The sequence below is a fragment of the Triplophysa rosa genome, linkage group LG19, assembly GCF_024868665.1.
Source record: "Triplophysa rosa linkage group LG19, Trosa_1v2, whole genome shotgun sequence".
NCBI classification, from domain to species: domain Eukaryota; kingdom Metazoa; phylum Chordata; class Actinopteri; order Cypriniformes; family Nemacheilidae; genus Triplophysa; species Triplophysa rosa.
Window position 1 is genome coordinate 7,401,502 of NC_079908.1, and position 22,131 is coordinate 7,423,632.

A 22,131-nucleotide genomic window follows, 5' to 3' on the forward strand; every position below is an offset into this window, starting at 1 on the left:
CCCATTTATTTTTATTGTTCTCCTAACTCTTGCAATAAATTAAATGTAATAATATAATTAATTTTTCGTTGTTATGAATAACTAGGCATACTCAGTAATAATAATAATAACAATAACAGAAGAACATAATTTTGAGTTTTGTCGCAGACCTGAAAACACGTGCAGTTATTTTAAGAAGTGGTATTTTCTCATCGCAAGTGTTTTCTTTTATATCTTCTGACAGACAAAATTAATTCTTCCATTAAACAATAATCAATACCCAGAATAATAAAGGAAGTTTAGGGACACACCACTCACTGCAGTAGCTGAGGTAAGACGTGCATGGTTTATTGAAATTTCTGTCGCGTACACAGACACAGTTAAGCACACTTTCACAAATGAAACGTGGTATTCAGAATAAATTAAGATCAAATAAATAAGTAAACGACAAAATCAGTAGAAATATAAATAGGCCAAACAAATAACAAATCGGAATCGTATCTACAAAGTGCAATGAATCTCTGAGTATGCAATGAAATGTTCCCATCTACAAACTTAGTGACTAATAATAATAAAATACTAATAATATAAATTAAAATAACAAGTGTAGACATACTGTAGAAGGGGCTATCACAACATAATTATTTGAAATAATTTGATTGTCAAAGCATCGTTGAAGTGAAATTAAAGACACACGACGTTTCGTGTTTTCTTTCTAATCTTACCAAAAATGTGTAAAAATGAAAACTATAAAAGTTGTTTTTATGCCCTATTTCCAAAATGACTATGAATGTGTCAAGACGTCAGGAATCATGAGGTAGACACAGAAAATTATACTAAGTCCGTGTGTACGTGCGTTCGTCTGTGCGCGTGTTCTGTCTTATTGCAATACATCAAAATGAAGGGAAAGTTTCAACTGAACACTTAACGCCCTGTAAACCATGCGATGGATCACAGCAGAACCTTCATGATTTTCTTCTGAAGCATATAGAATAACACTAAGGTTTCTAGAATGGGAATTTTTGCACAACAGCGTTTTTTTATCTTTTATCAATAAAAAACAAATTTTTGATGCGTTCTTCACACGAAGAGGTGCGGTGTATTCACAGATATGTACACAGATGAATATAAAAGAGTTATTTTCAGTTAAGAGAATAATCATCATTATTCAATTCTCGTTTTGTACAATAATTGCAACGTTAAGTTGGTGATTTTTCCTCTCGTGCTCGATTTTCCAAAACGTTTGTCGTCACGTCTTCTCCTTTAACCGTTGTTCCTTGACAAACTGTTGGAACACTATCGGTCTCCACGATGTTCACACCCAGCTCCCGTTCCTCTCGAAGAGTTTGTTCGCCCTGTTCAAGGTTGAGTCTCTCTGATGGTTGAGTTTATTTAAATACAATATTCTGGCCTAGTGTGTCGCAGAAAACTTCATCCTTTTCTGCTTTTGCCTTTGATTACAAAACCACACCCGGACCACGTTCTTTTTCAGGTCCAGTTTCTCGGCAATGGCAGCTATTTTCTCCGACGAGGGCCTGGGCTGGACGGCAAAGTAAGCCTCGAGCGAGCGCTTCTCCGGAGCGGCGATTGAAGTGCGTTTTCTCTTTTTGTCCCCGCCGTTGAAAATCTCCGGCTTGGCCATTTTCTCTCTCTGCGCCCTCTCCGCCTCCTCTAACCACGCTTCGAGGATGGGTTTGAGGGCCACCATGTTATTGTGAGACAAAGTGAGGGACTCGAATCGACAGATAGTACTCTGACTCAGGCATCCCACCCCAGGTATTTTAAGATTGGCTAAAGCCGAGCCCACGTCTGCCTGAGTGACCCCGAGTTTGATCCGCCTCTGCTTGAAGCGCTCGGCGAAAGACTCCAGCTCCCTCGGATCGGGCTCGGAGTCTACACCGCCGCCAAGGGAGGTGTGAGACCCCAGACCGTGGGGGTGCATGTTCATACTTTGGTGGTGATGCTGCATGTGGTTTATTGCCGACATGTGCGAGTGCGAGTGCGGGTGGGAAGCGCTGGAACAAACGTCAGTGCCCGGCATGCCTCCGATGGAGATGCCAGGGGTGAGGTGCTCGAGCAGGTCGCCCTCCAGGCCCTGTGTCGACTGGTGATGGGGATGATGGTGGTGATGAGAGGTCAGCACGGACGGGTGATGAAGGTGCCCAGAGGAGGACGTGGGTGTGCAGGTCATGCTCGTCATGGTGTGGTAAGTGGCATCTGGTTTGTACGGATGGCTCTTTTGAGCGACGATGTCCACGGCTGCTAGCGCCTCGGCTCTCTGGAGCAGGGTCTCATCAAAGCCGGCGAAAATATTACCCTGAAGCTGAACAAAGGAGGGCAAGCGTAAGTATCAATGCTAAAATCTAGTCTCTAAAAACTAATTTTATGCACGATTATTTATAACCAAACCAAGGAGTCGATTTCTATGTGCGTTATAATACATCAAAAAAGCAAAACTCTTTACAAGTCATTTGAATATCAAGTCTTTTTACAGTTTATCCAAAGCAGCATTAAAATGGATATTCAAACAACACCTTTCGTGCGTTGCCAGGTCTCTTTTGTCGTTCCATGTCAGATGATTGCAATAAAAAATACCAGCGTGATGCCAACTAGGTGACAATTTATTAAATAAATGAGATTTATTCCAGCGAAACTTCAATGAAAATGACAATAAACTGACGCACTCGGATTTTTCACGTTGGAAAAAGTTTTGTCAATGCAAACGACTGCGGCCGGTGATAATAAATCGCACAAATATTGAATTATTAAAAAATATTGAACTTACCGAGTGTGTGGGCAGACATGCTCTCCGGATGGCCTCCGAGCTGGAATGCAGAGGTGTGTATTTCGGTTCGTGTAAAATTGGATGCATACTAAAAGGCTGTTTGCTATTCATGGACATCATGATGGCAGAGGGGAGAGAGGGGTCGTTTCTCGTCTTCCTCGTTTATCTCCGTTTGACCCCAATGCAATATCAGCCTCGGACCGAAGTGCAGACACGGAAGGATAAAAAGTGAAAAAATATGCCCGGGAACTCTTCTTTCCTGGCTGAGCTGCAGCCAGTCGCGAGCTGTCAATGTCTGTGATACAGTAGGAATTTACGCAGGGACCTAAAATATAACGCCGTCCTCTATTGCCCCGCCCAGACAGGTACAGACACCGCCCACCTACTCTGACAGTACCCTCAAATGTTATTGGTAAGCGTGGGGTCTGAACACGCCTCTAGGGTTTGGTGTCTCATTCCTTATCTAGTGCTGTGGAGTGGAGGGGGCGTGGCCTTCGATGTGAAACTCTCATGGTGTGTTTTCATTGGTGCTGTGATTTTGACAGCTTGAGTGAGATTGGTTGTATTGAAGTCCGTGTTTTCTCCAAGCGCATGCGCATTTAAATATCTCTCACCTCAACAATGAATTATTATGAATCCTTATAAATAATGACTTGTGTAAATATCCAAATATTTGTTATATGATTTTAAAATGGTACTTTTTAGAGATGTTTGTGACTTGGTATATTAAGTAATGATTACTGTGCTCTTCTGTGTGAATCAAGCGATTTCTTTTTCCCCACATGACAAGCCTTAACAATTTAGTACATGAATAAATTATTGTTCATTTACTTTGTGGTATGCACCACAATGTGGATTCCCAAACAGAGCATGATCAGGCTGGAAAGATAACAGCACATGTACAATTAAATATTGATAAAAAAACAGGTCAAACAAACGAGAGCCCTCAATCAAATACCTCATCTGAAAAATTAAACGCTGGCACTGTAGTTGACCGTCCATTTGCATGAATGAATGAAAGAATTCAACACACATTGTGGTTAATCAAAAGACGCAATGCTTCCAGAAGATAAACACTCGGTTCAGTGAATACATCACATTATCGTTCAAGCAGACAAGCTGCCAACTTAAGAACTTCATCGCTGGAACTATTTGATCAGTGCCTCTTCGAAGTGGGTTGTGTGTTGAGCAGGTATTGTTTGGTAGTGTGTACAACCTGTTCTGGGTTGCCTTAGAGCCCACATATCTATCACCCTAATTGATGCTGAAACCCCAGACACGTACAATAAAGGCTCACAATGGGAGAAGGAGTCTCTGCGAGTGTGACTCAGAAACCTGAGAGGCAGACGCGGATAGCAACATCGTCCCCTCGTGTCTTGCTCTCCAGCAAGGCCTTGGCACCCGCTCATCAAATATGCATCAATGCTGCCATCTCTCCCTCAGCAACCGCTGCCACTGGGGACTCTGAATGCTGAGGGGCGGACAGATAGGCACAACGAAAGAGACAGAACAGAGAATGAAGAAGTCTGAAAAAGAGAAGACGGCTCAAAGTTAGTCAGAAAACGACATACAGCCTGTACTTGTTGAATCTATTGAGTTGTTCCAAGACCTGTCTACGTCCCTCTATTCCTGTCATCCGTTCCTTCTCTCACAGGCTGTTTGCATTGAGCTGTAGTCATTTTCCTGATGAGTTTTCTGCAAACAAGCCTGGGGAAGTGCTTGATTATTGCTAATGGAACATTTTCCTCAATGAATATTAATGCTGGAATGGGGAATTGGTTGTATTGGCTGTTAGGATTCCAGCTATGTTGGATTGGTTGTGGAGTTGAGGCTGTTTTTTCTGTCATCATTCACAGAAAATGTTATTTTGCACAAATCTGTCGGACTGTTTTTGTAGATTTATACTTGTTCCAGGTTCAGTTCAGTTACGTACACTTTTAAAAAGGTGCTAAAACAGCGATGCCATAGAAGATCCATTTTTGGTTCCCCAAAGAACCTTTATTTAAAGTGGGGGTATATACTGGTATTGACAATAACTGTGAAATTAACCACCACAATTATTAATATTGTTTTAATATTACACGTGATAATATCGTAAATGATGTAGTACCCATTTAAAATGTTGCTTTAAGAGCCACAATGGTTGCAAACTCTCCCTGCCTTATTATAATCATATTTCGAGTGTGATTCATTGCCTAAAAGAGCGGAAACACGAAATAATCAAAATTAAAAATGAATGCATTTATTGATTATTTTCTAAAACAGTTTCAATAGGAATTGTGATAATATGGTCATCGTGAATTCTATTGGCCACGATAATCATATCGTAAAAATCTGATATTGTGACAACCCTAATTCAAAGGTTTTTAAAAGAAAACATTTCTTTACCTTTCTCCTCTTTATAGACCACCTCACAAGATGTAAACACCAGCCCAGAATCACTTCCGGTTTTTTTGTTTAGTGTTTTTAACATCTTAAATATATTATAAAATCTACAAAAAATTCGTTTAACGTTTTGATTTGGTCATAAATGTTCTTTTGGTTGTATTTTGTTCAAATGTCTTTGTAGTGTTAAAGAAACTGAAACAGGAAGTTCTTCTGGACCAGCATTGGACCAGCTTTGTTTACGTTTTGCGAAGTGCATAGTTACATGAAGAACTTTTCCTGCAGTGGGTTCAAGGAACATTTTTGGAACCTTTATTTTGGAACCCTTGCTTTATTTTTCATTTTGTAGTTTTCATAAATAGTTCACAACATTTCTTCCAACAAATAACAAATTTTAGGAATCCACTTCAGGCTGTTCATCCCCCAGCTCTTATATATATTTTTCTTATCTTCTATATTTAAATGGTTACTCACACTTAGTACCCATGTGTTCTGTTTCTGTTGCCCATCTGGCTTTTATTGTACACAGACCATCTGAATACAGTCGTACTGCGTGTTTGCGTGGGTGTATGGGCATCATGAGAGTTTGGGTGCGGTGCAGTAGCTCTGACAAGAGGGTGAAAGCAAGACATCTCCAAGTAAATATTTCTGGTACGTTAAGCAAATGGACAAACTCATTGTACACATGAGCACTCAGCCCCCCCTTTGCTTTTCTTTATTCCATACTCACCCATGCCTCCCCGATTTTATGATTTGTGAATTATTGATAGCGTGTAAAATCTAACATTGTAGATATGTGACCATTCACCATATCAGCGGGTTCGCATTGTGGGGTTGCCAAAGGGAAGGGGTGTCTAAGCATGCACTTTAATGTAATTGCCTTTAGGGTGCCTGGTAAATATTTCATTGTCTGCCAGCACAAATTAAAGGTACAAAGTTATAGAAATGGGGCGATTCCTCCAAAGCTCTGCTGGTCATTTGGCTTTTTAAGTTCACTTGGCGACCCGAGAACCAAAGTTCTGGTCAGCATAGTCCAGGTTTACAAAATGGGGCTTGGGTGCATGATACACACCTGGGAAATGAATGCTATTGTGTTTAGAGAAACTACAAGCAGGCATGTTCCTCAGACAGCTGTGTGCGGTGGTTGTAAGAGTTTGATGTTTTAGCTCCCGTTCACTCAGGCTGAAAGTGATTTCGGTGGAATGAAAAGGAAAAGAGGGGTGGGTGGGGAGACTCGTACATTGCCAGTCAGAGAGGAAAGTAAGCAGAAAGATGGGATAGAATGTGAACAGGAAAACTTCATTACCTGTTGGGGCTGTGGCCAAAAAGACATTAAATATGAATGGCGGTCGACACAGATGGTAAGCTGACCTGGATGGGATGTGAAGCATTGGTGGGAAGATTAGTATCTTTTCTGTTAGGCCTACGCACTTAGAGAACAAATTGACAGGTTTGTTTTTTTCTACAGGGAATTCTGTCTTTTTAAGTTAAATCGGACAATTACATTTCTTTTTTTAAAGAGCCAAACACTCTGCCTCCCTTAAATACTGTAGCACTTGTATTTGGTACACACTAGTGTTTTTGTGTACCCATTTAGTTTCTTCTCCAGTTCCCACATATCATCACCGATCTACACCCTTCACTTTGCACCCGTCGTTCTTTTTGTACCATTTCGCTGTTACCTGCCATTTGCCATACAAGCGGGATGGGTCTCACTACAGTAAGTCTGGAAAAGCATGGATCAATAGATTAACTGAGTGGTTATGAATTATGCAGAAGAGCCCTACAGCAGTTGGACGTAAAGAGCTTGTGCTCTCGAATTGGCGTGTAAAAGCTAAGTACAAGCCTGTTTACTTGTTCTCCAGCATGCTGGGTACTGTGCTGCGAGAGCCCCCCCTTCCTCGAGACCCCCGGGACGTAAATCAGGTAAAAATAATGGGATGGTATTGACAGGTATAATTTCAAAGCAGAATTCAAAAGTTAGAAAAGCATTTTTATTTGAGTTATTAGGTCCACCTGGGATTCATTAGTTTGTGTATTGTTGTAAAAACTAGTTAGCTGGTAGGGTTGAACAGATGAAGAGCAAGACGACTACAGTCTTGTTAAAGTTTGCTCGGTGTCGTACAGCTCTCAAACCTCTGAGGGACAGATACAACAACAGCATTAGCCTGATGTTCCCCAGCGCTTGCCATTTTACATCTACATTTGCATACAATCAAACTTGCCATCATTTGTGTGTCTTTTTTTGTTCTACAAGAACTGACAACAGTAAAACAAAGAAAGAAAAAAAACAAACATGCAAAATGTTGTAATATATGATGATGAACTGATGAGGGCATATTCATGATATGTAAATTTCAGTGTAGCTTTAGCCTACAATACTTCAGTAAAAAAAGAAAAAAAAGATTTTTATAGTACCACTTCGGTGCCTCAGGGATTTGTTTCGACTTTATGTACACCAGCGACTATTTTCCAGAGAACAGACGTGACATATTGAGACAGAAGTGTAACTGTCAGCCACTCGTTCGGAGGCCAAATAAGAAGCTGTAAAAAAGAGGAAGAGGGCCAGAAACTGAAACATTTGTCTTGGATCTCCTTTCTTCTTTATTTATTGAAATATTAATATTGTTGCTTCTGGCCAAGTGTGTTTATGCTGCTCGGAGCGTTGACCGAAATGCAAACTGATGCTCTCTCATTGATTTTTCTTTCATTGTGGGTTTATTTGTCTAAGTAGAGGCGAACAGTCACCCTAGCACCCTCCCGTTCTCTTGTTCCCGCTGGTTCCTTTAAGTCCTGGCCCATTGCTTTTCTTCATGTGCCCTTTTCGTGTTCTTTAAATAGAGGCGTTTTAACTCTCCAGGCTCGAATTGTCAGACACTTCAAAGGATGACTGTGTTAATTGTTGTTTTGTTTGGTGCTGGATGTAGTGGAGCGTGTGTAGGAGGTGGTGCAGACATGCTGGAGTGTTGACAGTGTAAAAAAATAAAGAGAATGAGGGAGATAAAGTGTTTTTAACATGTAACCTTCCGACTGGAGGAATTTGAGATGATATCCCAGGGTTAAGGTCAGAGTCAGGATCCAACAACTTCAGGATTATCCAACCTCCTTATGTATTAAAGGAATAGTTCACCCCAAAATGAAAATTCTGTCATCATTTACTCCCCCTCTTGTCATTTCAAACCTGAATGATTTTCTTTCTTACGCGGAACACAAAAGAAGAAACTTTGAAGAATGTTGGTAACCGAACAACGGAGGCACCCATTCACTTGCATGGTTTTGTGTCCGTACAATAGAAGTTAATGGTTACCGCCATTGTTCGGTTACCAACATTCTTCAAAATATCTTCTTTTGTGTTCTGCAGACTTTGGGTACCTTTTCTCCGTTAGACAACGCAGATGTCTAATCGTCCGAGTCCACATGTAGTCTCACTCTAGGGGTACTGGTGAGGGTATTTGCAAGTGGCCGAATAAGCGCCACAACACACTGTGGAACACCGAAGAGCAGGTTTCCGATGCCTCCAGGGACCCGTGGGGCTTTGAATTGGGAAGGAGTGCTCGGGACCCCAGCTGGCGCGGGACGGGGTGCCATTGTGCTCCCAAACCCTCCTCCTCACAGTGCTAACAGGATTAGGCTACAAGGAGCACCCACTCTTCAGAACCCCAGGCTGTACCTCACATGTCCTGTCTGATCCGGGGCTCTAAGGATCCTTTCGTCAAGCTTTATATACCAAAAATCTGTCCCAATGGGAGACATTGAGACTCCGTTTTTGAAACTGGACTGAAAAGAGCACCGCGTCTAAGTTAAGGCAATATACAGCCACGGAAAAAATGAAGAGACCACTCCGGTTTTGGCTTTAATCTGCATTTCTCCATGTATTGTGGCCATTCCAGTCCAGTGTATGTTGAATTTTAACAGAAACAAACCCCAGGAATGACGTAAAATCACACAACAGCAAAGACTGAGAGAATGCAAAGACATATTAAAGATGTGAAAAAATTAATTCATTTTTGAACTGATCCTAAAATGTAAAGCATCATTATTGGGTTGTTTAAACAACGAATATGAACGTGTTTTCTATGCAGTATTCCAGATCTGCAAACATTGCATCTTTTTTGTCATTTTGACCAGTGGTCTCTCAATTTCTGATCACTAATCCAAGGTTGGTGCAGATCCAGAATCACATGACAAAAGGGACACGCTCAAATGTCCTGACCTCATTGTTCAACATCCTCCCAAACAGCCACACTGCAAAGTCTCTCCATGTTCCTTTGCAACGTCCGCCTTCACACTCTAGATGTCTTTTCAACTTTCACTCTTCAACCCAAAATCTAGCCCAATAAATGTATAATTGGCCTTCCTCTACACCTTTTAGTTTCTTTGCTCCATTAAACACGGTTAGCTCCGATTGATGTCAGTAAGAGCGACAATGTCTGTTGATCCCGTATAAATGCAGCGGTAGTCCTGCTCAGCGTTTGTACCTGACAGTGCAGCAGGGCGCTGCTCTCATTACCACAACAATGAAATAATTATGAATGCCGCTGCGAGACTTCATCAGAGGAATATCTATTGTATTATTTATTCAGTCCCCTGGTTCAGGGAGAACACATATAAACTTCCAGCCATGCTCTTCCCCATGCACACACTCTTCTGTCTGCCTTTCAAAGCAGCGGCTTGCTCCCGCTGCCGTTTCTTGTTCTGTCTCCAGGCCCTGGGATGCTTTGCTTGGACGTTGAATCTGATTTGCAGCTATGGCTGACCCCAGTGCTCTCCAAGGATTATTCCAGTTTGCACAGCACCAGTTGGAGGACATTCATTCATCGGTAAGCGCTCAATACTCTGATGGTTTCAGGGCTGCAAGCATTTACTCGATGTGGAACCGGCTGCCTTCGTATGGCAAGCCAAACCACAGGCCCAGTCCAGCTTGGAGACGGATGCCTGGAGAATAAGGTCTATTAGAGAGAGCAACAACACCACAGGGCTGCCACGCTTATGCACATCAGGTGAGTGTAGCTTTCTAGTTTGCTCTAAAAGCTTTTGTGAGAGGGTGTGAATTGACGTCTCATCTTGCACGTGGTGATGTTTTTAACTCATGCAACAAAGGTACGTTTGGTTGTTTTGCCGTCGCTTCTGTTCTGTGGGATGAGGTTGCATGGGCATGGTTGCGAGCACACAACGCAGAGCATCATAAATAATGCAGCGCCTGCTTGGCAACGCCATATCTGATGCTTGGCAACATCGTGGCGCTGGGAGATGGGGAAAGTTGGTGCGGAGGGCGGAGTCAGGCAGGTGCTCTGCTTCTCTTTCTCATCTTTCTCATCCATTTATTCGATCCTGCGCCTCCTGCTCACTCGGCTGCAACAGGGGAGGTCTTTGTTATTTTACTATGTGACGCATCGCACGTGATGGGTTGGCCAACATGCTCCCAGTCCAAACAACAGATCAACTTCCTGTTGTGGTTTTATTGACATTGCATTGAAAACATATGATTCAGTCTATCATGTATATCTGTTTTAGGACACATGACCAACAAATTATATTATATTAAACAAAATGTTTCAGCCAAATTTATTAAATACATTTTTATTATATTATGTACTAAAACATTATATTTAAAAAAATGTAAGTTTCTCACAGAAGTTGTATAAAGATTGCAGAGTAAAATTGTGTAAAAAAATCAGAATAAATGATTTGTGTCATATGTCTCAACATGTCATGTATGAGTGATAGAATTAATTTCGTGTTTTCTGTCAGTGTGTTCTTGCAGTTTGTCAGGATTGAAATGTGTGGTCTTCTACCTCCCAAACCCCGCAGCTTTGGGCCAGGGCCCTTGCGCTGTGGTCCGTTTTCAGGAACCATCAGCCCGTCGGGCCAAGGTGTGCAGCTGAAACATTAATAACTTACCACCTTCCCTGATTTGTTCATGTAAATTATTAACCATCAGCTCATTATCAATTATTTAAATATCAGACTTTGTTCTTTTTTCCCATGCTCTCATTCACAGAAAGAATCGGAGTCCCTTGCTTTTTTAAATCATTTTTTTAGTAAGGAAGGTGGAACTTGTCTATAGTTCTGTTCTGTTGTTTCCACCTCCTAAAACATGATTAATACTTTATGGTGAGATGGCAGATATGGCACTGGAGTTAGTAATGCTCCCGGGGCAGAAATGTGGCCCTGTTCAACAGCTTAATGAATTCAAGCACAATACCTGCTGAATAAGCTATGGATGACATTACTTATAACTTTACAAACCACTTTAAAAGTCGGAGTGATCAGTGGAGTTCTGAAATGAAAATACATTATGCCATATTAATCTGTAAATTATTTGTTGACTTTTTACATTTATTAAAACATATAATACTGTAAATTAAATATTTGATTAATTTAATCAAATAAATCGCTGCTGTCTTTCTGAAACCTTGTATCTCCATATTTCATGATTTTATTTTTTGTCATAAATCATTATTATTTGTCACTCTTTAGGTTTGTCACTGGGTTTCGCAAATATCTAACCAATAAAAATTATTACAAAGTGCTTGTCAACTTTGATAACACAGTATTTAATCATTTAAAAAGTACAGTGTTTTTTCCTGAAAAACAGCTAATTTGGACATACAAGGTTTCAGAAGGACAGTGACAAAATTAAATAATATATTATTTAAAAAATAGTTGGAAAGTTGTTTGAAACTGGATTGTCAGTTTTAATACTTCAAATAAATGTGATTTTTTTTAAACGTTAATTGTTAAAAATCTATCGTCACTGTGAAGATGAAACCTTGTATATCCAAATTCATAGAGTTTCACTAAGTGGAAAAAAACACTGTGATTTTTAAATCATTAAATGTTATGTTTACAAAGTTTACTAACACCTTGGTTGGTTAGATATTTGCAAAACCCAGTGACAAACTGAGGGTCACTAATAATAATGATTTATGACAAATAAATAAAAATCTTTCGGAAGACATCGACGATATGTATAAAACACTATGGCCCCGTTTCACAGACACGGCTTAGCTTAATCCAGGACTATGCCTTAGTTGAATTAAGCTATTTATGTCGTTTTTATAAAAATGCCTTAGAAGAATATATTACTGGTGTGCATCTTGAGACAAAACAATGGCACTGATATATTTTAAGATATTTCTTTACAAGTTTTATTCAGTTAAGACAGGTCACACATTCTTTTTAGTCTGGTACTAGCCTTAAGCCTTGTCTGTGAAACCAGGCCTTTATATAACATTATTTGTAACTTAAAATTCAATATGACCTATAACCACATGAAGAAATTCTTAAAATTCTCTCCACGTTTATCGTTAAAAAACAAATTTTTCTCCACGTTTAATGTTAAAAAAGTTATTTTATGGAATTTTACAGATTTCCATGTATTTTCCAAAATACAGGTAAAAAAACGTAAAATCACAGGAAAATGCAGCAAATTTATAACAAAAACAGCGAAAACATGTAAAACTGTTATTTTACAGTTTATTTCTGGTGCCTCAGCTGCTGGGGTTTTTTAACAGGATTTTTTGTGGTGTAAATTATCCTGCCTTTCTCATTTCTATATACAAAACAAGAAAACATCTACTGTTTTTCAGTAGATGTTGTGAAGTGTGTATCTGCACTTGTGTTTCAAAGGTCGGAGGCATTTTGTTCCCGCTATGCCACCCTACCTGCTTTTCTTGTTACTCTTCTTCTGTGGAATTCTCTGCATTTGTCATAGGACAGAACATTGCTGTCGGCCAGTGCTGTCAAAATCAGCTGTGGTGGAAGTTTGTGCGCGCGGTTAAGTGATGTTGTATCACTTCTTTCGGCGCTCGTGCCAATTTGATGTGTTTCTGATGTCGGGAGATGCTTCATGTATTTTGCATGACGTTTGATGTTTCCTGTGATGGTGCTTTTTAGATGGAGACCGACACTGGGGTATAACAAACCGCAAATTTTTTCTCATTATATCTCAAGATGGAGGGAGAAGAACAAAATAGAAGTTTTGTATCACACCCCACTCTCTATCATTCTCTGTCTGTCTGTCTGTCTGCACTTCCTCTCTCTCTACTCCTATCCCTCTGCATTAAGAGCTGCCCGGGGGCATGCGAGCGGGACTGGGGGAGGGAGGGTCGTTTAAGAGCTGTCATTTAAATAAGCGTTTATAGAGAGAGGAAGAGAGCTGGGGGAGGAGAATCATAGGCAGGGAAGGCAAAGAGAGAGAGAGAGAGATGAAGAGTGAGTTTGAATGGGGAGGGGGAAGAAGGGGTGGGGAAGAGTCACTTTAATGTGTCTCTGATCTCTCGCACCAGTCCACAGCTGCTGCAGCAGCAGGCTGCCCTGCTCGGCCATATGTTGCCTGCGCTGCTCCAATTATCCTCCCTGGAGCAAGGGCCCACTCGCAGCCTGTGTGGTTGGCCCGCCGGGGTCGGCTACTGTTTCAGCACAGCTCTCACTGCTGTCATTGCGCTCGCACCCGGAGCAGCAACCTGCCCCCCACTAACCGAACTGCACACACACATCGCTCTGTCTTTCTCTCACACGCCATCAGTTGATTTTTTTACATGCAGAAATTAAGTTTACAGCCGATGTGAATATTAATGTGTGTGACCGGAAGCATCATGTCAACTCAGAGTTTTGAAGGCAACCTCTATATACTAAAATTATTTTCAGTTTTTCTGAATTTACAATGTATATGTGTTTATAGGTAAAATCATTTTTGTTTAATTCTGTAAACTACTAACAATATTTCTCCCAATTTTCAAATAAAAATATTGCTTCTGTTTGCATTTATTTGCAGAAAATGTAAACTGGAGAAACAGGTCAAAATAACAGTATAGATGCCCTGTTTTTTTTCAGATCTCAAAAACTGCAAAGAAAACAAGTTCATATTCATTTTTAAGCAATGCAGCAGTAATATTAGTTCATGTACTGTATTTAGGAAAGCTTTTTTTTGTTTGAAATTCAACAAACACTGGACTGGAATGGCCACAATACGTCTAGAAATCACAATTTATCTTAATGTTTTCCGCAGCTGTTTATAATATCATGGCCATTTGTAACTATTTTGAAGTGTTTTTACTTATGAATTTGTATGATCTCATGTATAAGTATATTTAAGTGCAAACCGTTTTCGCAAATAATGAATTTGCCTGGTGAAATAGTTACAAATTCCTGTGAGATCAGGCTGGTGTTTGCCTACATACAGTACATACACTATTTGTGTTTCTTGAAAATATGCGGTGTGTGGTAGTACCATAATGGTAATGCTACAAAATGGACAAAGTATTCAACTTTTAATGTATTTAATGGGCAAAATGATTTGGCAAAAATGTAAAGTACATCATATCATGGAATATGGGTTTGATTCAAATAAAAAATGCATAGAAAAACTATCAACAAATTGTTGATCCTGTCATGTTATAATTTTCAGTAGTCATTTTCCTGGGCTGCAGCTATGCAACATGAATACAAAGCGAAGACAATTTTAGATTTCAAATGCAACCTCTAGACTTTTTGACTTTTTTATTGAGTGGAGGAGGAGTTTTTCCACAACCTCTCAAAGCTGTCTTTTCAGTGCAGAAAAATGTATATGAAGTAGAAGACATGATGTTTAACTGAGATAATAAGGTTCAGTATGCTGTTGGAGACTATACTAGCGTCCTAAATATACTAGATATGAATTGTGAATTGTTTTGACTTCATAAAGCACGTAATTATGCGGTATGATGAAAACAATAAGGGTTCAAGTGTAACATTACAATAGAGTTTGCTTGACATGAAATCACGGATGACCTGGATTCTAAAGAAGTTCAAGAATTTTCACAAGAAGCTAAAAACTAACTAAAAGTTTTAAGGCAAAACAGAGTTGTGTATTTTCTCAGTAAGACCCTGTGCCTTGTGAAAGAAGCTGGATGAATCAAAATGAACATGCTTTCAGCAAAATCCTGTCATTTCAAACCAGTATGCGTTTCTTTCTTCTACAGAACACAAGAGAAGATATTTTAAAGAACGTTGGTAACCAAATAACATTGGACCCCATTCACTTCCTTTGTATGGACACAAAACCACTGAGACATTTCTCAAAATATTCTTTTGTATCCACAGAAGAAAGAGTCATACACATGTTTTAATGTCATGAGGGTGAATAAATAATAACATGATTTTTTGTAACCTATCCCTTTAAAGCAGCAATTGAGATTTACTGTTAAGGGGATCAGAACAGAAAATATGAGTGACACATATTGCTTGTGGAGGAGGTTGAAGGTTGTATCATACCACGGATATTCCCAAACAGCCAAACCTACCACAGGGGCTGATCCACACCCTTAACCTGCTCTCTGGGCAACTGGTCTCTCCAACAACTCACACCCCTTCATGAATCTGTTTACTGAACTTTCCACCCGTGAAATATTTATTAGAGAAGGAAGCAGGGTTGAACTCTGGAACGAGAGAGATGTGGAATAGACGCCCGCGTTACACGATAAGGTGTAGAGTTTCTGTTGTGTGTTACTTTCTAGACTTCTTTCTGTTATATGTCGGTAGTTAAAAAGACATGCTTGGTTGTAGCCTGAGACGTTTCTGTATATTTCTGCGCTGGGTGGCTATCAGTCAGAAGTAATAATGCTGTATAGAAGTTGAACAGAAAACTTGAAACACGTATAAAGCTTTGGAGTCGGTGGTGTCATAACTTCTCTCTGTGATGTGTCCGTCACTACTTTATGTCTGTCTGAGGTCACGGGGTCACGGAGAGCACCATGTGCCGAAATTTAAGATGTACGACTGCAAATGGGGTCATAGGTCAAAGGACACAAGAACAATGTCACACACAGAGTCGTCTTTAAAGCTATTCCTTTATTTAGTTTTTTCACGCTATTTTTTTATTTTTTGACACCAGAGCAAAATCTGCAAAGCTTGTTTTTCCTGCCAAAAAACAACATCGCATCCTCACAGCGATGCATTGGACAAAAGAATAGGAAGTAAGCCAAGCTGGATCCTCATGAATCTTTAACCGGGAGTTTGTTTTGTCTTATGAATGTAATTAATGCATAATTAATATTTAAAGATTGCCTCATTTATCAAATTTAACCACTTTACCCACTCACCACAACAGAGTTGACTCATAAAACTCAGAGAATAAACAGCCGCGAAAGACGGTTTGGAGTCTGTGAAGACAAGCAGAGCAGAAGAGGAATGAGGCTGGGTCTTAATTAGCGGCAGGTTTCTTTTATTGAATGCCGATTCCCCTGGACCTTCAGGAAACAGGTCAGTAGACCAGCGTTCTGTTCTGCTCCGAGTCTGACGCAGGAAGAGCCAGAATCAAGTCTCCGGTGGCCCTCTTGTTCCGTCCCCCTTTGACAATACTGAGAACAGTGACACATTTATTGTCCCCTTTCACATGTGGCTCTTGCATAATGATAGAAGGAAAAAATGTGTTACTATAATTATAATTACTGCTATTAGTAGTAGTATTAATTCTACATAATGTTAAGAACATTCTGCAAAAATATTAATAAATTGGTAGTTTTCGTAGTGTAATTTTAACACACTGTAACATGTTTCATTTTTTTGTCTATATAGTTTCATAAGCAACCCCTAACTTTATCTTGTTAAAAATCAGCAAACCTGTAGTCAATGTTGTAAACCGTAAATAAAAATCCTGTAAAAAGGGAAATTTTCTGGCAGCTGGAAACGCATTTGTGGTCTTTTTCTGTAATTTTACAGTTCTTGATCATATTTTCAGAAATAAACTGTAAAAAAATCCTGTCAAAAAACAGGCAGCTTGGGCACCAGAAACAAACCATAAAATAACAGTTTTTCCTGTAAAATTACGTTATTTTTTTCGTAAATTTGCAGTCTTTTTTGTAATTTGACTTTTTTTGACCATATTTCAAAAATACATGAAAAATCTGTACCAAAAAAAACTGTAAAATTAAAGTTTTTTTACATTATTCGTGGAAAATCAGTAAAAAAAACTAGAAATTACAGCTTATTTTCCTTATCTTACCCTGATTAACAACGGTACGTTAATAATTATGATTTATATGCTGATCTGTTACGTATGTTTTCAGGCAATGTCAGTTTGATGTCATTTGAACCCATGTAAAGAAAACTATGTAAAGAAACCTTGAATTTGCTGAAACCTATCTGAAACCTTCTATCTCCATATTCCGTGTTTTTTTGCCATAAATCATTATCATTAGTCACCCTTTATGTTTGTCACTGGGTTTTGCAAATATCTAATGAATAAAATGTAATAAAAAGTGTGTATCAACTTTGACAACACAGTATTGAATTATTTACAAGGTTTTTCCATTTCATAAAAATAGCGAATTCGGACATCTGAGGCTTTAGCAACGAATTTTGTGTTTCAAAGTAAGATGATGTTATAAAGGGAAAAGTTACAGAATATGGATTGAAAGAAAATTCATTAAATGACTTCACATTTTTCACTTACAGTACACATTATTTCTACCAAATTACAGATTTTGCATTATAGCCAATATATATTTGCATATTTAAATTAGGTTTAGATCACTGAACGTGACACAAGACTGTCTGTAAGCAGTTGCCTTATACCTTACACAAAACACTCCCTGTGAAGTCAATGACTGACTGGTCAGCAGAGCAGAAAAGCAGCTGACTCGGTTTGGGACGCAGGCCATTTTGACCTCATAGTGAATCATCTGATGTTCTTCTCTCAATCCTTCTCTTCTGGTCACTAGAGACCATCGTGAGGGTCCTTCCATCAGGCTGGCTAAAGTGGGGATTAAGTAGAGCATTTCTCCCTGTCAATATATAATCGTTGAATTTAGCTGAACTGACATGGATCTGTTTCCTGAGCGGGTGAGGGATTGTGCTGATCTATCAAAGACTGTGATGCACCAAAACACAGATTTATGCCCATCTTCCGTCACCGCTGTCGCTCTTTTTTTCTGTGTTTGGATGTCTGGGGAGTTGCGCTGTGCGGCGGCGTGCTCTCTCATGTAATGATCAGTGACAATAAACTTATGCTGGAATTGAATAAGATCACTGAATTCCCAGGCGTGGGGGGGGGGGTGGCATGTTGGGGTGCTCGGGTGTGACCCAGTTTACCAGTTTATCTGAATGAACATGATGGAAGGTGTCAAGAGCGGTTTTCGAGTTTGTGATACAAATGTGCAGTTTTTACCTTCTGCTTGATCTGATGACTTTCTGATTGGATTTTTTTTATCACCTAATGTCCATATAAAGTAGTTTTTGGTAAAACCTACAATTCAACATAAACTATGTACATATAGCAGTTTAATAAAATAAAATAAAACAAAATAAAAAATATGTATGTATAAAATGAAACAAAACGAAAGAAAGAAAGACTGAAAGAAAGAAATCAAAAGCCTCGCACACCTATACTGCAGGTTCTCTGAACTAATGGAGACGCGGGCTAATGGGTTAATTTCATTCCGCTAGGCAGCACACTCCGTCTTGTTGCTAACAATTAGCTGGGAATGGAGTTGTTAATTTTTAATGATGAGCAAGGTAAAGAGAGAAAACAGAGGAAAAGCCTTCTGCACTTAGCAGAGCTGCCAGAGGCTAATTTGACGTTCGCTGTGTGCTCTCTGTATATCCCATCATGCATTTCACCAGCTTGCCTGACCACAAAACATTAAAAATAGGTGTTGTACGTGTGATTTTATTATTATTTTCATCTCTTGTTTGTGGTTTACTGCAGGGTGATGTCAGAATGAATTATGCCATGAGCTGAAATAATTGAAAGGAAAGTTCACCCAATTATAAGAGTTATTTCATGATTTAAGGTCTGTTCACACCAAGACGAGAACTATGGATAACAATAACAAAATTACATTAGCATCTATAAAAACATTACAGATGATAATGTTGTAAAGCTCACACACTGCAGTTTTGGTGAATTTGGTGACAATTTATAATTCCAATGACGTCATTCCTTTTTAGCATCCACTATTATCCTACATTAAATTTGTTTTATTTTTTTGTAAATATCTTAATAGTTATTGTTGTCAAGGCAGGTGTGAACAGACCTTTACTTAATGTCAGGTTGTTTAAGCGATAGTTCACCCAAACATGAAACTTCCGTTATCATTTACTCACCCTCAAGTTGTTCCAAATCTGTATAAAACTCTTTGTTCTGTTGAACACAAAAAAGATATTTTGAAGAATGTGGGAAACTAAACAGTTCTGTGTCACCACTGACTACCATAGTAGTTTACTTATGGAAGTCAATAGTGCCCCAGAACTGTTTGCTTACAAACATTCTTCCAAATATCTTCATTCTTTGTGTTGAGCAGAACAACGAAACCTACACATGTTTGGAACAACTTGATGATGGAATTTTCATTTTTGGGTGGACTATCCTTTAAGGGATTCCTTTAAGGTCCCTTATCCCTTTAAGGTCAATTTCTTGTTCTACTAATGCAAAATAGACCCATAGTATCTTATCAGTATTTGGTTCACTGATCATTTTCTCAGCACTCAGGTTGGTTTTGGTGAAGAAAAACAACCCAATATTGAGGCAGTTTCATGAAAACATTGTTGTGGCGGCCATGACATCTCATGCTGTAACCTTTCTGGAGTTGCCACAGTATAAAATGGCAATAAATACAAAAAGATTGTATTGCTCTTAACTAGAAATGTAAAGAGTTTCTGATTTGTTGATGCACTTACAAATATAAATGTGTGTTTCATACAATACAATATATGATAGATATCACAAATATGGATTAATCGTCTCCTTTAGGAATTTCAGTTTATTACTGCACACCTAAGAAGCATGTACTCATCCTCTCATTGCTGACATATCAATGTAACATTTTCCTTTCTAATGGTCGCTATCTCCTTTCATTGGAATCTATCTCTCTCAAGAACTCAGTATTCTTGATTTGTGTTACATCCACAGTGATGCTCAAGCCCCTTCACTCACTGGTACATTAAAATGTTTGTTATTGTAGATATCAGCACTTCAGAGACCATTAAGAGGGAAGCACTGACAGAAGCAGCTGGACCAGAGAGACACTCATTTCTCCATCCTCTCTGTTGATTCATGAAACATGTGTGCCGGAGTAAGTTTACTTTTACTGTCCATTTTCCTTTATAAAGTTTAGAAAAAGATCATGCAACTGAAAAGACCAGGGGGAACCTTGATATTTAATAACACCATTAGAGTCATCTTTATTTGTGCAAAGATTATTATGCACATGTCAAACATCATGTGTGATGGCAACTTTAAAATGACTGCATCTGGCGATTCAGTAGGCTGAATACATCAAAAATGGTTTTGTGAAGCATTTCATTCATCAAATTAAATAGATAAAAACATTTGAATTTGCAGATATGTTGGAATATGTCTTAAAGGGATAGTTCTTAAAGGCATTGTCAAGGCATTGTCAACCAAGGTAGTAAGCTTACTGGCATTAAGCAGACTGGGTTATCTGATAGTTTTGAACGGTTTCTCTTACAGAAAGCTAAAGCTATTATTGAAGATTGTACTCATCCACTGTTCCATGAGTTTAAAATGCTTTCTTCTGATACACGTTATAGTATGCCTAAACTTAAAAGCAATCGGTATAGAAACTCTTTTATTCCTACTGCTGTAACGCTTTTAAATTTGTGAGATGTTAGAATGTTGTGGTTGTTTTTTTCTGTTTTATTTGTTTGTGTGTTTTTGTATGTTTACAAACTCTATGCTGCATCGAAAATCGCCCTTTGGGATTATAATAAACTTTGAACCTTGAACCTTGAGTTCACCCAAACATTTCACTCTGTAGTTGTTCCAAATCCAAGTTTCTTTGTTTGGTTGAACACAGTGAAAGATATTTGGACGAATGCTTGTAACCAAACAGTTCTTGTCCACCATTGACTACTATAGTAGGAAAAATGACAATGGTAGACAAATGATGCCATAGAACCTTTTTTTTCTAAATGGTTCCATGGAGAACTTTTAACATCTGAAGGTGTTTTGTGGCAAAAAATGTTCTCTTGACATACTGTAAATGTCACCATGAATAAGCATTTAACTCTTTTACACTTTATTAAAAACGTGTTCCCTGGTGTGTAACTACTCCATGAATCTGTATTTGAGATTTGTACCCATGTTGCATTGCATTATTTGCATATTTACAACTTTTGTTAACCACAGACCTCATTTCAGGCATTTAACCAAAAACCCATTGACTTCAGGACAATGAAGCTGGAAGTGCTAAAATGCTAACTCGCTTCCATGTTTTGCATACAAAAATACGTCATCTCTACACAACACGCACATAACACTGACATCGAGCACTATTTAAATTAACCAGTAAACAAACAGTGACTTTATAGTTTAGTCTAAATAATTCATGCCGCCAACTTACTGTACAGAGTGAGATGTCACTAAAATCTCACCGATCACAAATATCTGTTGATAGGAGATACTGACAACGTACTGAACCATCACCAGCTCACACAATACAACAGATATTTAACAAATGTCAGCGTGCATAACACACCGATAACTCTCCTGCTTTCTCCTGCACACACACCCAGGCCATTGTCGATCAGAGGCTGTTGAAGTGTTTACAGACAGACAGGGCAGATGAATAAGTGATAGTACTGATGTATAATAAATGGCACAGCTTCGTTACACATTCTCACAATCAGGAGGGCATTCCAGAGGGCAGCTGGAGATGGACGCTGCGCTAACATCATCAACACGCGCCCTAACAAGTGATCCGCTAGCTGTTTAAATGCCCGCGGTCGGGCCTAGAAACCTTGTTGTTGTTACCAGAGGGTTTTGGACTGTTTGAAAAGGTAATAGCATACTTTCTAAATATGTTGCCCATGAAGCAGATAGTATAGTAATAGGAAGGTACTGTAAAGCATCCATAGAATTCATTGTGAATATTATGGTGATTCATTATTTTTGTTACACTTACCGGGTTGTTGTGATTTTCTGTGCAACATTTGGAAATGTTGAATTTATTTTATTTTATATAAAAATAATTTATTTG

At 39.0% G+C, this 22,131-nt stretch overlaps 1 protein-coding gene across 1 annotated transcript; it reads right to left on the minus strand.

Annotated features, from left to right (window-relative positions):
- Positions 1 to 313: 313 nt before the first annotated feature.
- Positions 314 to 3,056, minus strand: pou4f4 (POU class 4 homeobox 4). Its single transcript, XM_057360665.1, has 2 exons — positions 2,765 to 3,056; positions 314 to 2,302 (listed from the first exon to the last, which is right to left on the minus strand). Exons 1-2 carry the CDS (start codon positions 2,882 to 2,884, stop codon positions 1,391 to 1,393), a joined length of 1,032 nt encoding a protein of 343 aa, XP_057216648.1. The 5' UTR covers positions 2,885 to 3,056; the 3' UTR covers positions 314 to 1,390.
- Between the last annotated feature and the right edge of the window lie 19,075 nt (positions 3,057 to 22,131).